Source organism: Erinaceus europaeus, chromosome 18 (assembly GCF_950295315.1).
Source record: "Erinaceus europaeus chromosome 18, mEriEur2.1, whole genome shotgun sequence".
Lineage (NCBI taxonomy): Eukaryota > Metazoa > Chordata > Mammalia > Eulipotyphla > Erinaceidae > Erinaceus > Erinaceus europaeus.
The window spans coordinates 669,749-685,660 of NC_080179.1; the positions used below are offsets into that span (position 1 = coordinate 669,749).

Consider the following 15,912-nt stretch of genomic DNA (forward strand, 5'->3'; position numbering starts at 1 on the left):
TTACACTCACACACTCACACACACACTTACACTCACACACTCACACACACTCACATACACACACACACTCAAGTCTCTCAAATAAGTGAGAAATTGAATCCGTATATGCTGTATATGAATGTTCAGATAGACTCTGAAAGCTGAAGGTAGTTCATTTAAATGTGTGTGTGTAAGAGAGACAGACAGACAGACAGACGAGTCATGTAGGAGTGCCGGGTAACTGGTCTCAGGTAGACCTGGTGGAATCATGCAGTGTCGCTGTGCTTGTGCTTCTGTAAGTGACACTTCCACAGGTGAACACAGGTGATCCCACGTTCCAGGGCATTTCCACTGGCAGGCTAACAAATATTTTTCACATTTTTTTAAATAGAGGAAAAACAGATTTGTTTTTGTCAATGAGGTTATCACTAGGACTTGATGATTCCGCCACTCTTCATGGTCATCCTCCCCTTATTTTTTGCTAAAGTGTGAGAGATGATAGGTAGATAGACAGACAGACAGACAGAAGGAGAGACACCGGCTGCACTGCCCCGAGGCTCATGAAGCTTCCCCCCACAGATGGCAACTAGCAGCTTGGATCCAGATCCCGGTGGTTGCTGACATGTACACTCTACTGGGTGCCCTGCCAACTCCCCTGTCTAGAGTTTTGTGTCCTGAAATCAAGAGAATATTTGGGGAGAAAAAAAAGTCACTACTGTTTCTGTTTGATTGTTGGAACCTTATCCCAGTAATCTCAAGTGCTTAACTAAAAATGAGAGCTGCCTTATTTGCTAAACATTCAGATCCAACTTTTATGCATTGTTTCCATGAGATTATACCAAGCCATAGGGTATGACTGTTATGATATATTTACTTATATACGTGTTGCATAAATATATCCATCTTGCCTATTTCCTGTCTCTTTAGCAGACTTTATGACTTTAGATACATATGTCATTTTAGATAAATAGGTGATGTGTGTATATATTTCTTTTTAAAAAATATTTTATTTATCAGTGAGAGGGAGAGAGAGGAGGGGGAGAGAGAGAGAGGGAGAGAGAGACAGACAGACAGACAGACAGAGAGAGACAGAGAGCACCAGACATCACTCTGGTCCATGTGCAGCCGGTGATTGAACTCCAGACCTCATGCTTGAGAGTCGAAGGTTTTGGGGAGTCGGGCTGTAGCGCAGCGGGTTAAGCGCAGGTGGCGCTAAGCGCAAGGACCGGCATAAGGATCCCGGTTCGAACCCCGGCTCCCCACCTGCAGGGGAGTCGCTTCCCAGGCGGTGAAGCAGGTCTGCAGGTGTCTGTCTTTCTCTCCCCCTCTCTGTCTTCCCCTCCTCTCTCCATTTCTCTCTGTCCTATCCAACAACAACAATAATAACTACAACAATAAAAAAAAAAACAAGGACAACAAAAGGGAATAAATAAAATAAATAAATAAATAAAAAGATAATAAAAAAATTAAAAAAAAAAAAAAAGAGAGTCGAAGGTTTTATCCACTGTGCCACCTCTGGGGACCACATGTGTGTATATATTTCAAATTCAGTTTCCTTTCCTTTTTTTTTTTCTTTTTTGCCTTTTTTGTAATTACTATGATGCATGTGCCAAGCTAAACCATCGTTTCCCAAGAAGTGCATAGACTATAGAAATGACTTTTGAGGGTGATATGTCCTCTTTCCCTTCAGAATGGAAGTTCTCCCCAAGCCCTGGAGAAGGTCCTTCGTGGCCGCGAGCAGCTACGTCAGGGACCACCTGAACGCCATGAACCCCACGATGCTGGCCGTGCTAGGCTTGTGGCACAGCAGTTATGAGTGAGTGCCGCTGCTCTCACTGAGCTTTTGCTTACTTTTCTGCCTGCAACTTAAAGGTCTTCTTTAATTCACGCAAACACAGTTCTCACTAGCCAGTAAGTACACGGAGTTGAAAGGTGAGCGCTGCCTTTTCATCTCATCATTTATGTGTAGACATCTGTTTTCCTGACTGGGAGGTTAATGGTTTACAGTACAGTTGTTGACACATGGGTAAAATTTCTCAATTCACCATGAGAAGCATCTGCAAAACACTCACCGCAGCCCAGGCCCTTCTCCACTGTCACACACCAGGGCCTCAAAGCTCCCATCTCTACCCCTCCTGCCTTCCTTCATTCCCCAGAGTACTTTGCTTTGGTGCAGTACAATAGACCCAGTCCCAGTTTTGCTTTGCATTTCCTCTTTCTGTTATTATTTCTTTTAAAAAATACTTTAATTTATTTATTATTAAAGAGAGGCAGAGAGAAATTGAGAGGGAGAGAGAGACAGAGAGACACCTGCAGCCCTGCTCCACCACTCATGAAGCTTCTCCCCTGCAGATGGGGGCTGGGGGCACCAGTTCCTTGCACATGGGAATGTGTCCTTAGCCAGGTGTGCCACTGCCCGGCGCCTCTGTTCTTGTTTCTTACGTTCCACTGATGAGTGAGATCATCCCACATTCATCTTTCTCTTCCTGACTTATCTTGCTTAACATGACTCCTTCAAGCTCCATCCAGGATGAGATGAAGAAGGTGAAGTCACCATTCTTGATAGCTGAGTAGTATTCCATTGTGTATCTAGGCCACAACTTGCTCAGCCACTCACCTGTTGTTGGGCACCTGGGCTGCTTCCGGGCTTGGACTATGACACCTTGTGCTGCTGTGAACACAGGTTTGCATAGGCCTCTGGGGATGGGTGTGTTTCCTTTGATCTCCACCCCAGTTCTCGCCTCACTGAGCCCTTCCCATCTATCACACACACTTCAGTTGTTGAAGGGTAGAGTTGTCATACATCATACATATAAGAATATGAACTGCTACTGTGACCGAGAAACCCAGAAACCGCCGTGGCTGTGAGTGGCGTGAAGTAAAGCTGAAAGTTGGAAGGGCTGGTTGGGGTCACCAGCACGGTTGTCGGGCTGGCGTCCTGCGCGTGCGAGAGATGGCCCAGGGCTAAGCTCATGGCGGCAGTACAAATCTTTACCCATGCGAGTGTCCCAGAGTAGGGCGCTAGCACACCTGGTTAAGCCACGTGGTGCCAACCTCAATGACCGGCGGCAGCCTCTCTGGCTGGATGCCCCCCTCCTCCAGCTCGGGACACCGAAGAACCAAGCCAGACCTCTGGTTTCTGTGGTGACCTGCTTAGCCCTCCCCAGCCAGCTGCAGCCTTGGCTCGCATGTGCTCTGTACACACCTGTAAGAAGAGAAGGGCGGAGGCTGAAACAGGAACTGCGTTTGAAGTCAAGCTTCACAAAAACCCAAACTTCTGGCATCGCACTTTGTTAGCAAGATTTGGAGAAACTGGCACTTTCTGGAGAGGAACCCAGTGACCTCTGTCAGAATTATAAATTCATTTCTAATTCAACCCAGCAATCTTATGTCTGAGAAGTTAGGCCACAAACACTGAAAACATGGGAAAGTGATCTAGACAGGTGGCGTTCTGGTGTGGCTTTTGTTGGTGAGTATAAAAGGCTAGAAACCACTGTCTGCTGATGGCGGACTAGCCGAGGAGGCCATTCCACTCACACCTACCGTCTGCTGATGGCGGACTAGCCGAGGAGGCCATTCCACTCACACCTACCGTCTGCTGATGGCGGACTAGCCGAGGAGGCCATTCCACTCACACCTACCGTCTGCTGATGGCGGACTAGCCGAGGAGCCCATTCCACTCACACCTACCGTCTGCTGATGGCGGACTAGCTGAGGAGCCCATTCCACTCACACGGGAACACAGCTCAGCTATCAGCTGTAAGTCTCAATGGGCTAGTCTGTAAAGATCTCCAAGGTGTTTTTGTAAGTCAAAAAGGCAGTTGTGTATCACTTTGTAGATGGCATTTGAATATACCATAAGAGAGGGACGGACAACAAATAAAATAACAAGCTGGTTTTTAAACCTCCAGGGTTGTCACTGGGGCTCGGTGCTGCGCTGTGAATCCACTGCTCCTGGTGGCCATTGTTTCCTTTTTTTTGTTTTTTAGATTTTATTTATTTCCTTTTTGTTGCTCTTGTTGTTTCCATTGTTGTTGTAGTTATTATTGTTGTTATTGATGTCATTCGTTGTTGGACAGGACAGAGAGAAATGGAGAGAGGAGGGGAAGACAGAGGGGGAGAGAAAGACAGACACCTGCAGACCTGCTTCACCGCCTGTGAAGCGACTCCCCTGCAGGTGGGGAGCCGGGGGCTCGAACCGGGATCCTGACACCGGTCCCTACGCTTTGCGCCACATGCGCTGGCCCCCTAACATGTTTCTAAGAAAGGGAAAACTCATGGGACGACCAGGAGACCTCTGCCTTCGGGGCGAGATTCAGGAGATGGTGAGATTGTGAGCCGGTGCTGACTGACAGCAGCCCTGAGAGCCAGAGGCTGCAGAGCCCGGCCGGTGCCTGGCCACAGCACTTCTGAAACCTCTCTGCCCAAGATCAGCAGTGGACTTGGATCAGCACGGGTCAGGCTAACGTCAGCCTTCTTACTTGTAGTGGTGTGAAGGGGAGGGATTCGGCTACGCCGAGCCTACAGGCAGCTGGAAGACTGAATATGGCCCGTGAGCGACAGAGAGCTGTGAGGGCAGGTGCCAGCAGCAGTCTGGGCAGCGGGAGCTGCGTTTCAGGCTTATGAGAACGACACTGAGTCCAAGAAGAGGCGTTGGCGGCTGGAACGCCCATCACCAGGAGCCTCTGTATAGGCCGAGTTAAAGCTACAGCCTCTGAAGGATCTCTTAAAATATTACAAATTATTTATTATTGGATAGAGACAGAGAGATCTTGAGAGGGGAGGGGAGACAGACAGAGAGACGCCTGCAGCCCTGCTTCACCACTCATGAAGCTTTCCCTGTGCAGGTGGGGACCGGGGGCTTGAACTTGGGTCCTTGCGCACTGGAATGTGAGCACTTAACCAGGTGCACCACCACCTGGCCCCCCTCAGTAATTTTTATCCTGACTCTGTAGCCATAAACCAATAGTTGAAAATATATATATATTTTTTTTTTTCCTCTTAAGATTATTTAGGGATCTTCCCAAGAAAGTAGAAACAGTGTCTGGTGGTATTTTTCCCATCTTACTTTAATTTTTGTTGTGGCCATGGCTTTAGCTTTCTGGGATGATTTTTTTCTAAGAGAAAGAAATCCGATGCAGATAGCTGGGGGTCGCTCTCCCAGGCTCTGCCCCGTGACGTACGGTCCCTTTCCATGGCGTTGGAGATGAGGCCAGGCCCCAAGTCTGTGCCTGCACATTCCTACAGCGTCTCAGACTCCTTCGGACGGTGACTGAGGAGACAAACGCAGGAAGCAGTTACCTCAACACCCTGCCTGGGTGTAGGTGCTTCTCTTTCCACTCTTACCAGTATCCGTGATGTAAGCACGTTTGCTTGTGTTTGCAGCTTTTACTGGGAATTCCAGATAGCTGGCTTTGAGGGAGATGCCTTCACTTGCTTCAGTTAATTCGACTATGTTGGGATCCTTTATCTGGCAGGTTGACTGGTGAATCATGAGTTGAAGGTGTCAAGACAGGGCTCACTGGTATAGCCCAGGCCCCGCGACCCTAGTGCCACCACATGGAGGACAGGACTCTGACTGGGAAATGGAGCAGCAGGTGCCTGCTGAGGAGAAGGGACCCTGAGAAGCCAGGTGTCTTTCAGGGGCCTGGGCTGCATCACCCAGCTTAGTGAACAGGACCTGTGCCCACCTGAGGGATGAGAACTGAATGTCTCTTCCTCTCAACCAAATTCTAACTGTACAGATAATAAATGAACAGATCAATGTTTCTGTGATTGCCAGGCCCAAATAAAAATAATTTTTTGTAGATTAAAAGAAAGAAAGAGAAAGAGACAGGAGAGGGAAAGACAGTACAATAGCAAAGCTTCTCCCAGTGCTGTGGGTCTGGTCACTGGTAGCTCGCGGGCAGGCGGCCTCTCTCGCCAACCGTGTGCTGTGCTTTTTTTTTTTTTAAACTCTTTCTATTTTTTAGTTATCTTTATTTATTGAACAGAGACAGCCAAAAATTGAGAGAGGAGGGGGAGATAGAGAGTGAGAGACAGAAAGACACCTGCAGCCCTGCCTCATGACTGAAGGTGAGAGCCCAGGACATGAACCCAAGTCCTTGTGCACTCAGTCAGGTGTGCCAAGCCTGGCCCCGTCTTTCTCACCTTCAGCCTGTGGATCATACGGAAAATGTAAACGGTAGATATCTTGGGAAGGTCGTACCATCACTTATAAAGCCCTTTTCCTTTGAAAACATCTCAGTGAGTGGCCTGTCGAAATACGTCAGCAGGAACTACAAGGAAGCGAGGTGGTGCAGTGAGTCCAGGACTGTAGTCACAGCAGTGAGTGTCCTGTGTGCTCAGAGGTGTGCAGTGAGTCCCAGGACTGTAGTCATAGCAGCGAGTGTCCTGTGTGCTCAGAGGTATGCAGTGAGACCAGGACTGTAGTCACAGCAGCGAGTGTCCTGTGTGCTCAGAGGTGGTGCAGTGAGTCCAGGACTGTAGTCACAGCAGCGAGTGTCCTGTGTGCTCAGAGGTGGTGCAGTGAGTCCAGGACTGTAGTCACAGCAGTGAGTGTCCTGTGTGCTCAGAGGTGGTGCAGTGAGTCCAGGACTGTAGTCACAGCAGCGAGTGTCCTGTGTGCTCAGAGGTGTGCAGTGAGTCCCAGGACTGTAGTCACAGCAGCGAGTGTCCTGTGTGCTCATTGGTGTGCAGTGAGTCCAGGACTGTAGTCACAGCAGCGAGTGTCCTGTGTGCTCATTGGTGTGCAGTGAGTCAAGGACTGTAGTCACAGCAGTGAGTATCCTGTCTGCTCAGAGGTGGTATAGTGAGTCCAGGACTGTAGTCACAGCAGCGAGTGTCCTGTGTGCTCAGAGGTGTGTAGTGAGTCCCAGGACTGTAGTCACAGCAGCGAGTGTCCTGTATGCTCAGAGGTGGTGCAGTGAGTCCAGGACTGTAGTCACAGCAGCGAGTGTCCAGTGTGCTCAGAGGTGGTGCAGTGAGTCCAGGACTGTAGTCACAGCAGCGAGTGTCCTGTGTGCTCAGTGGTGGTGCAGTGAGTCCAGGACTGTAGTCACACCAGTGAGTGTCCTGTGTGCTCAGAGGTGGTGCAGTGAGTCCAGGACTGTAGTCACAGCAGCGAGTGTCCTGTGTGCTCAGAGGTGTGTAGTGAGTCCCAGGACTGTAGTCACAGCAGTGAGTGTCCTGTGTGCTCAGAGGTGGTGCAGTGAGTCCAGGACTGTAGTCGCAGCAGCGAGTGTCCAGTGTGCTCAGAGGTGGTGCAGTGAGTCCCAGGACTGTAGTCACAGCAGCGAGTGTCCTCTGTGCTCAGAGGTGGTGCAGTGAGTCCAGGACTGTAGTCGCAGCAGCGAGTGTCCTGTGTGCTCAGAGGTGTGCAGTGAATCCCAGGACTGTAGTCACAGCAGCGAGTGTCCTGTGTGCTCAGAGGTGGTGCAGTGAGTCCAGGACTGTAGTCACACCAGTGAGTGTCCTGTGTGCTCAGAGGTGGTGCAGTGAGTCCAGGACTGTAGTCACAGCAGCGAGTGTCCTGTGTGCTCAGAGGTGTGTAGTGAGTCCCAGGACTGTAGTCACAGCAGTGAGTGTCCTGTGTGCTCAGAGGTGGTGCAGTGAGTCCAGGACTGTAGTCGCAGCAGCGAGTGTCCAGTGTGCTCAGAGGTGGTGCAGTGAGTCCCAGGACTGTAGTCACAGCAGCGACTGTCCTGTGTGCTCAGAGGTGGTGCAGTGAGACCAGGACTGTAGTCGCAGCAGCGAGTGTCCTGTGTGCTCAGAGGTGTGCAGTGAGTCCCAGGACTGTAGTCACAGCAGCGAGTGTCCTGTGTGCTCAGAGGTGTGCAGTGAGTCCAGGACTGTAGTCACAGCAGCGAGTGTCCTGTGTGCTCATTGGTGTGCAGTGAGTCCAGGACTGTAGTCACAGCAGTGAGTATCCTGTCTGCTCAGAGGTGGTATAGTGAGTCCAGGACTGTAGTCACAGCAGCGAGTGTCCAGTGTGCTCAGAAGTGGTGCAGTGAGTCCAGGACTGTAGTCACACCAGTGAGTGTCCTGTGTGCTCAGAGGTGGTGCAGTGAGTCCAGGACTGTAGTCACAGCAGCGAGTGTCCTGTGTGCTCAGAGGTGTGTAGTGAGTCCCAGGACTGTAGTCACAGCAGCGAGTGTCCTGTGTGCTCAGAGGTGGTGCAGTGAGTCCAGGACTGTAGTCACAGCAGCGAGTGTCCAGTGTGCTCAGAGGTGGTGCAGTGAGTCCAGGACTGTAGTCACAGCAGCGAGTGTCCTTTGTGCTCAGAGGTGGTGCAATGAGACCAGGACTGTAGTCACAGCAGCGAGTGTCCTGTGTGCTCAGAGGTGGTGCAGTGAGTCCCAGGACTGTAGTCACAGCAGCGAGTGTCCTTTGTGCTCAGAGGTGTGCAGTGAGTCCAGGACTGTAGTCACAGCAGTGAGTGTCCTGTGTGCTCAGTGGTGGTGCATTGAGTCCAGGACTGTAGTCACAGCAGCGAGTGTCCTGTGTGCTCAGAGGTGTGCAGTGAGTCCCAGGACTGTAGTCACAGCAGAGAGTGTCCTGTGTGCTCAGAGGTGTGCAGTGAGTCCAGGACTGTAGTCACAGCAGCGAGTGTCCTGTGTGCTCAGAGGTGTGCAGTGAGTCCCAGGACTGTAGTCACAGCAGCGAGTGTCCTGTGTGCTCAGAGGTGTGCAGTGAGTCCAGGACTGTAGTCACAGCAGTGAGTGTCCAGTGTGCTCAGTGGTGGTGCAGTGAGTCCAGGACTGTAGTCACAGCAGCGAGTGTCCTGTGTGCTCAGAGGTGGTGTAGTGAGTCCAGGACGTTAGTCACAGCACCGAGTGTCCTGTGTGCTCAGAGGTGTGCAGTGAGTCCCAGGACTGTAGTCACAGCAGCGAGTGTCCTGTGTGCTCAGAGGTGTGCAGTGAGTCCAGGACTGTAGTCACAGCAGCGAGTGTCCTGTGTGCTCAGTGGTGGTGCAGTGAGTCCAGGACTGTAGTCACAGCAGCGAGTGTCCTGTGTGCTCAGAGGTGGTGCAGTGAGTCCAGGACGTTAGTCATAGCAGCGAGTGTCCTGTGTGCTCAGAGGTGTGCAGTGAGTCCAGGACTGTAGTCACAGCAGCGAGTGTCCTGTGTGCTCAGTGGTATGCAGTGAGTCCCAGGACAGTAGTCACAGCAGCGAGTGTCCTGTGTGCTCATTGGTGTGCAGTGAGTCCAGGACTGTAGTCACAGCAGTGAGTATCCTGTGTGCTTAGAGGTGGTATAGTGAGTCCCAGGACTGTAGTCACAGCAGCGAGTGTCCTGTGTGCTCAGAGGTGTGCAGTGAGACCAGGACTGTAGTCACAGCAGCGAGTGTCCTGTGTGCTCAGAGGTGTGCAGTGAGACCAGGACTGTAGTCACAGCAGCGAGTGTCCTGTGTTCTCAGAGGTGGTATAGTGAGTCCAGGACTGTAGTCACAGCAGCGAGTGTCCTGTGTGCTCAGAGGTGGTGCAGTGAGTCCAGGACTGTAGTCACAGCAGCGAGTGTCCTGTGTGCTCAGAGGTGTGCAGTGAGTCCAGGACTGTAGTCACAGCAGTGAGTTTCCTGTGTGCTCATTGGTGTGCAGTGAGTCCAGGGCTGTAGTCACAGCAGCGAGTGTCCTGTGTGCTCAGAGGTGTGCAGTGAGACCAGGACTGTAGTCACAGCAGTGAGTGTCCTGTGTGCTCAGAGGTGGTGCAGTGAGTCTTAGGACAGTAGTCACAGCAGCGAGTGTCCTGTGTGCTCAGAGGTGTGCAATGAGTCCAGGACTGTAGTCACAGCAGTGAGTTTCCTGTGTGCTCATTGGTGTGCAGTGAGTCCAGGGCTGTAGTCACAGCAGCGAGTGTCCTGTGTGCTCAGAGGTGTGCAGTGAGTCCCAGGACTGTAGTCATAGCAGCGAGTGTCCTGTGTGCTCAGAGGTATGCAGTGAGACCAGGACTGTAGTCACAGCAGCGAGTGTCCTGTGTGCTCAGAGGTGTGCAGTGAGTCCAGGACTGTAGTCACAGCAGCGAGTGTCCTCTGTGCTCAGAGGTGGTGCAGTGAGTCCAGGACTGTAGTCGCAGCAGCGAGTGTCCTGTGTGCTCAGAGGTGTGCAGTGAGTCCCAGGACTGTAGTCACAGCAGCGAGTGTCCTGTGTGCTCAGAGGTGGTGCAGTGAGTCCAGGACTGTAGTCACACCAGTGAGTGTCCTGTGTGCTCAGAGGTGGTGCAGTGAGTCCAGGACTGTAGTCACAGCAGCGAGTGTCCTGTGTGCTCAGAGGTGTGTAGTGAGTCCCAGGACTGTAGTCACAGCAGCGAGTGTCCTGTGTGCTCAGAGGTGGTGCAGTGAGTCCAGGACTGTAGTCGCAGCAGCGAGTGTCCAGTGTGCTCAGAGGTGGTGCAGTGAGTCCCAGGACTGTAGTCACAGCAGCGACTGTCCTGTGTGCTCAGAGGTGGTGCAGTGAGACCAGGACTGTAGTCGCAGCAGCGAGTGTCCTGTGTGCTCAGAGGTGTGCAGTGAGTCCCAGGACTGTAGTCACAGCAGCGAGTGTCCTGTGTGCTCAGAGGTGTGCAGTGAGTCCAGGACTGTAGTCACAGCAGCGAGTGTCCTGTGTGCTCATTGGTGTGCAGTGAGTCCAGGACTGTAGTCACAGCAGTGAGTATCCTGTCTGCTCAGAGGTGGTATAGTGAGTCCAGGACTGTAGTCACAGCAGCGAGTGTCCAGTGTGCTTAGAGGTGGTGCAGTGAGTCCAGGACTGTAGTCACAGCAGCGAGTGTCCAGTGTGCTCAGAAGTGGTGCAGTGAGTCCAGGACTGTAGTCACACCAGTGAGTGTCCTGTGTGCACAGAGGTGGTGCAGTGAGTCCAGGACTGTAGTCGCAGCAGCGAGTGTCCTGTGTGCTCAGAGGTGTGTAGTGAGTCCCAGGACTGTAGTCACAGCAGCGAGTGTCCTGTGTGCTCAGAGGTGGTGCAGTGAGTCCAGGACTGTAGTCACAGCAGCGAGTGTCCAGTGTGCTCAGAGGTGGTGCAGTGAGTCCAGGACTGTAGTCACAGCAGCGAGTGTCCTTTGTGCTCAGAGGTGGTGCAATGAGACCAGGACTGTAGTCACAGCAGCGAGTGTCCTGTGTGCTCAGAGGTGGTGCAGTGAGTCCCAGGACTGTAGTCACAGCAGCGAGTGTCCTTTGTGCTCAGAGGTGTGCAGTGAGTCCAGGACTGTAGTCACAGCAGTGAGTGTCCTGTGTGCTCAGTGGTGGTGCATTGAGTCCAGGACTGTAGTCACAGCAGCGAGTGTCCTGTGTGCTCAGAGGTGTGCAGTGAGTCCCAGGACTGTAGTCACAGCAGAGAGTGTCCTGTGTGCTCAGAGGTGTGCAGTGAGTCCAGGACTGTAGTCACAGCATCGAGTGTCCTGTGTGCTCAGAGGTGTGCAGTGAGTCCCAGGACTGTAGTCACAGCAGCGAGTGTCCTGTGTGCTCAGAGGTGTGCAGTGAGTCCAGGACTGTAGTCACAGCAGCGAGTGTCCAGTGTGCTCAGTGGTGGTGCAGTGAGTCCAGGACTGTAGTCACAGCAGCGAGTGTCCTGTGTGCTCAGAGGTGGTGCAGTGAGTCCAGGACTGTAGTCACAGCAGTGAGTGTCCTGTGTGCTCAGAGGTGGTGCAGTGAGTCCAGGACTGTAGTCGCAGCAGCGAGTGTCCAGTGTGCTCAGAGGTGGTGCAGTGAGTCCCAGGACTGTAGTCACAGCAGCGAGTGTCCTCTGTGCTCAGAGGTGGTGCAGTGAGTCCAGGACTGTAGTCGCAGCAGCGAGTGTCCTGTGTGCTCAGAGGTGTGCAGTGAGTCCCAGGACTGTAGTCACATAGCGAGTGTCCTGTGTGCTCAGAGGTGGTGCAGTGAGTCCAGGACTGTAGTCACACCAGTGAGTGTCCTGTGTGCTCAGAGGTGGTGCAGTGAGTCCAGGACTGTAGTCACAGCAGCGAGTGTCCTGTGTGCTCAGAGGTGTGTAGTGAGTCCCAGGACTGTAGTCACAGCAGTGAGTGTCCTGTGTGCTCAGAGGTGGTGCAGTGAGTCCAGGACTGTAGTCGCAGCAGCGAGTGTCCAGTGTGCTCAGAGGTGGTGCAGTGAGTCCCAGGACTGTAGTCACAGCAGCGACTGTCCTGTGTGCTCAGAGGTGGTGCAGTGAGACCAGGACTGTAGTCGCAGCAGCGAGTGTCCTGTGTGCTCAGAGGTGTGCAGTGAGTCCCAGGACTGTAGTCACAGCAGCGAGTGTCCTGTGTGCTCAGAGGTGTGCAGTGAGTCCAGGACTGTAGTCACAGCAGCGAGTGTCCTGTGTGCTCATTGGTGTGCAGTGAGTCCAGGACTGTAGTCACAGCAGTGAGTATCCTGTCTGCTCAGAGGTGGTATAGTGAGTCCAGGACTGTAGTCACAGCAGCGAGTGTCCAGTGTGCTTAGAGGTGGTGCAGTGAGTCCAGGACTGTAGTCACAGCAGCGAGTGTCCAGTGTGCTCAGAAGTGGTGCAGTGAGTCCAGGACTGTAGTCACACCAGTGAGTGTCCTGTGTGCTCAGAGGTGGTGCAGTGAGTCCAGGACTGTAGTCACAGCAGCGAGTGTCCTGTGTGCTCAGAGGTGTGTAGTGAGTCCCAGGACTGTAGTCACAGCAGCGAGTGTCCTGTGTGCTCAGAGGTGGTGCAGTGAGTCCAGGACTGTAGTCACAGCAGCGAGTGTCCAGTGTGCTCAGAGGTGGTGCAGTGAGTCCAGGACTGTAGTCACAGCAGCGAGTGTCCTTTGTGCTCAGAGGTGGTGCAATGAGACCAGGACTGTAGTCACAGCAGCGAGTGTCCTGTGTGCTCAGAGGTGGTGCAGTGAGTCCCAGGACTGTAGTCACAGCAGCGAGTGTCCTTTGTGCTCAGAGGTGTGCAGTGAGTCCAGGACTGTAGTCACAGCAGTGAGTGTCCTGTGTGCTAAGTGGTGGTGCATTGAGTCCAGGACTGTAGTCACAGCAGCGAGTGTCCTGTGTGCTCAGAGGTGTGCAGTGAGTCCCAGGACTGTAGTCACAGCAGAGAGTGTCCTGTGTGCTCAGAGGTGTGCAGTGAGTCCAGGACTGTAGTCACAGCAGCGAGTGTCCTGTGTGCTCAGAGGTGTGCAGTGAGTCCCAGGACTGTAGTCACAGCAGCGAGTGTCCTGTGTGCTCAGAGGTGTGCAGTGAGTCCAGGACTGTAGTCACAGCAGCGAGTGTCCAGTGTGCTCAGTGGTGGTGCAGTGAGTCCAGGACTGTAGTCACAGCAGCGAGTGTCCTGTGTGCTCAGAGGTGGTGTAGTGAGTCCAGGACGTTAGTCACAGCACCGAGTGTCCTGTGTGCTCAGAGGTGTGCAGTGAGTCCCAGGACTGTAGTCACAGCAGCGAGTGTCCTGTGTGCTCAGAGGTGTGCAGTGAGTCCAGGACTGTAGTCACAGCAGCGAGTGTCCTGTGTGCTCAGTGGTGGTGCAGTGAGTCCAGGACTGTAGTCACAGCAGCGAGTGTCCTGTGTGCTCAGAGGTGGTGCAGTGAGTCCAGGACGTTAGTCATAGCAGCGAGTGTCCTGTGTGCTCAGAGGTGTGCAGTGAGTCCAGGACTGTAGTCACAGCAGCGAGTGTCCTGTGTGCTCAGTGGTATGCAGTGAGTCCCAGGACAGTAGTCACAGCAGCGAGTGTCCTGTGTGCTCATTGGTGTGCAGTGAGTCCAGGACTGTAGTCACAGCAGTGAGTATCCTGTGTGCTTAGAGGTGGTATAGTGAGTCCCAGGACTGTAGTCACAGCAGCGAGTGTCCTGTGTGCTCAGAGGTGTGCAGTGAGACCAGGACTGTAGTCACAGCAGCGAGTGTCCTGTGTGCTCAGAGGTGTGCAGTGAGACCAGGACTGTAGTCACAGCAGCGAGTGTCCTGTGTTCTCAGAGGTGGTATAGTGAGTCCAGGACTGTAGTCACAGCAGCGAGTGTCCTGTGTGCTCAGAGGTGGTGCAGTGAGTCCAGGACTGTAGTCACAGCAGCGAGTGTCCTGTGTGCTCAGAGGTGTGCAGTGAGTCCAGGACTGTAGTCACAGCAGTGAGTTTCCTGTGTGCTCATTGGTGTGCAGTGAGTCCAGGGCTGTAGTCACAGCAGCGAGTGTCCTGTGTGCTCAGAGGTGTGCAGTGAGACCAGGACTGTAGTCACAGCAGCGAGTGTCCTGTGTGCTCAGAGGTGGTGCAGTGAGTCTTAGGACAGTAGTCACAGCAGCGAGTGTCCTGTGTGCTCAGAGGTGTGCAATGAGTCCAGGACTGTAGTCACAGCAGTGAGTTTCCTGTGTGCTCATTGGTGTGCAGTGAGTCCAGGGCTGTAGTCACAGCAGCGAGTGTCCTGTGTGCTCAGAGGTGTGCAGTGAGTCCCAGGACTGTAGTCATAGCAGCGAGTGTCCTGTGTGCTCAGAGGTATGCAGTGAGACCAGGACTGTAGTCACAGCAGCGAGTGTCCTGTGTGCTCAGAGGTGTGCAGTGAGTCCCAGGACTGTAGTCACAGCAGCGAGTGTCCTCTGTGCTCAGAGGTGGTGCAGTGAGTCCAGGACTGTAGTCGCAGCAGCGAGTGTCCTGTGTGCTCAGAGGTGTGCAGTGAGTCCCAGGACTGTAGTCACAGCAGCGAGTGTCCTGTGTGCTCAGAGGTGGTGCAGTGAGTCCAGGACTGTAGTCACACCAGTGAGTGTCCTGTGTGCTCAGAGGTGGTGCAGTGAGTCCAGGACTGTAGTCACAGCAGCGAGTGTCCTGTGTGCTCAGAGGTGTGTAGTGAGTCCCAGGACTGTAGTCACAGCAGTGAGTGTCCTGTGTGCTCAGAGGTGGTGCAGTGAGTCCAGGACTGTAGTCGCAGCAGCGAGTGTCCAGTGTGCTCAGAGGTGGTGCAGTGAGTCCCAGGACTGTAGTCACAGCAGCGACTGTCCTGTGTGCTCAGAGGTGGTGCAGTGAGACCAGGACTGTAGTCGCAGCAGCGAGTGTCCTGTGTGCTCAGAGGTGTGCAGTGAGTCCCAGGACTGTAGTCACAGCAGCGAGTGTCCTGTGTGCTCAGAGGTGTGCAGTGAGTCCAGGACTGTAGTCACAGCAGCGAGTGTCCTGTGTGCTCATTGGTGTGCAGTGAGTCCAGGACTGTAGTCACAGCAGTGAGTATCCTGTCTGCTCAGAGGTGGTATAGTGAGTCCAGGACTGTAGTCACAGCAGCGAGTGTCCAGTGTGCTTAGAGGTGGTGCAGTGAGTCCAGGACTGTAGTCACAGCAGCGAGTGTCCAGTGTGCTCAGAAGTGGTGCAGTGAGTCCAGGACTGTAGTCACACCAGTGAGTGTCCTGTGTGCTCAGAGGTGGTGCAGTGAGTCCAGGACTGTAGTCGCAGCAGCGAGTGTCCTGTGTGCTCAGAGGTGTGTAGTGAGTCCCAGGACTGTAGTCACAGCAGCGAGTGTCCTGTGTGCTCAGAGGTGGTGCAGTGAGTCCAGGACTGTAGTCACAGCAGCGAGTGTCCAGTGTGCTCAGAGGTGGTGCAGTGAGTCCAGGACTGTAGTCACAGCAGCGAGTGTCCTTTGTGCTCAGAGGTGGTGCAATGAGACCAGGACTGTAGTCACAGCAGCGAGTGTCCTGTGTGCTCAGAGGTGGTGCAGTGAGTCCCAGGACTGTAGTCACAGCAGCGAGTGTCCTTTGTGCTCAGAGGTGTGCAGTGAGTCCAGGACTGTAGTCACAGCAGTGAGTGTCCTGTGTGCTCAGTGGTGGTGCATTGAGTCCAGGACTGTAGTCACAGCAGCGAGTGTCCTGTGTGCTCAGAGGTGTGCAGTGAGTCCCAGGACTGTAGTCACAGCAGAGAGTGTCCTGTGTGCTCAGAGGTGTGCAGTGAGTCCAGGACTGTAGTCACAGCAGCGAGTGTCCTGTGTGCTCAGAGGTGTGCAGTGAGTCCCAGGACTGTAGTCACAGCAGCGAG

General features: G+C 53.2%; 1 protein-coding gene and 1 pseudogene across 1 annotated transcript in view; both read left to right on the forward strand.

Moving 5' to 3' along the window:
* Positions 1-15,912, forward strand: part of DNAH7 (dynein axonemal heavy chain 7) — a 197,201-nt gene that overhangs the window by 15,376 nt on the left and 165,913 nt on the right. The window contains exon 9 of the mRNA XM_060177540.1: positions 1,670-1,795. Within this exon, the coding sequence (XP_060033523.1) occupies positions 1,670-1,795 (126 nt within the window). The remainder of the gene's footprint in view (positions 1-1,669; positions 1,796-15,912) is intronic.
* Positions 5,112-5,278, forward strand: LOC132534523 (small nucleolar RNA SNORA73 family; annotated as a pseudogene).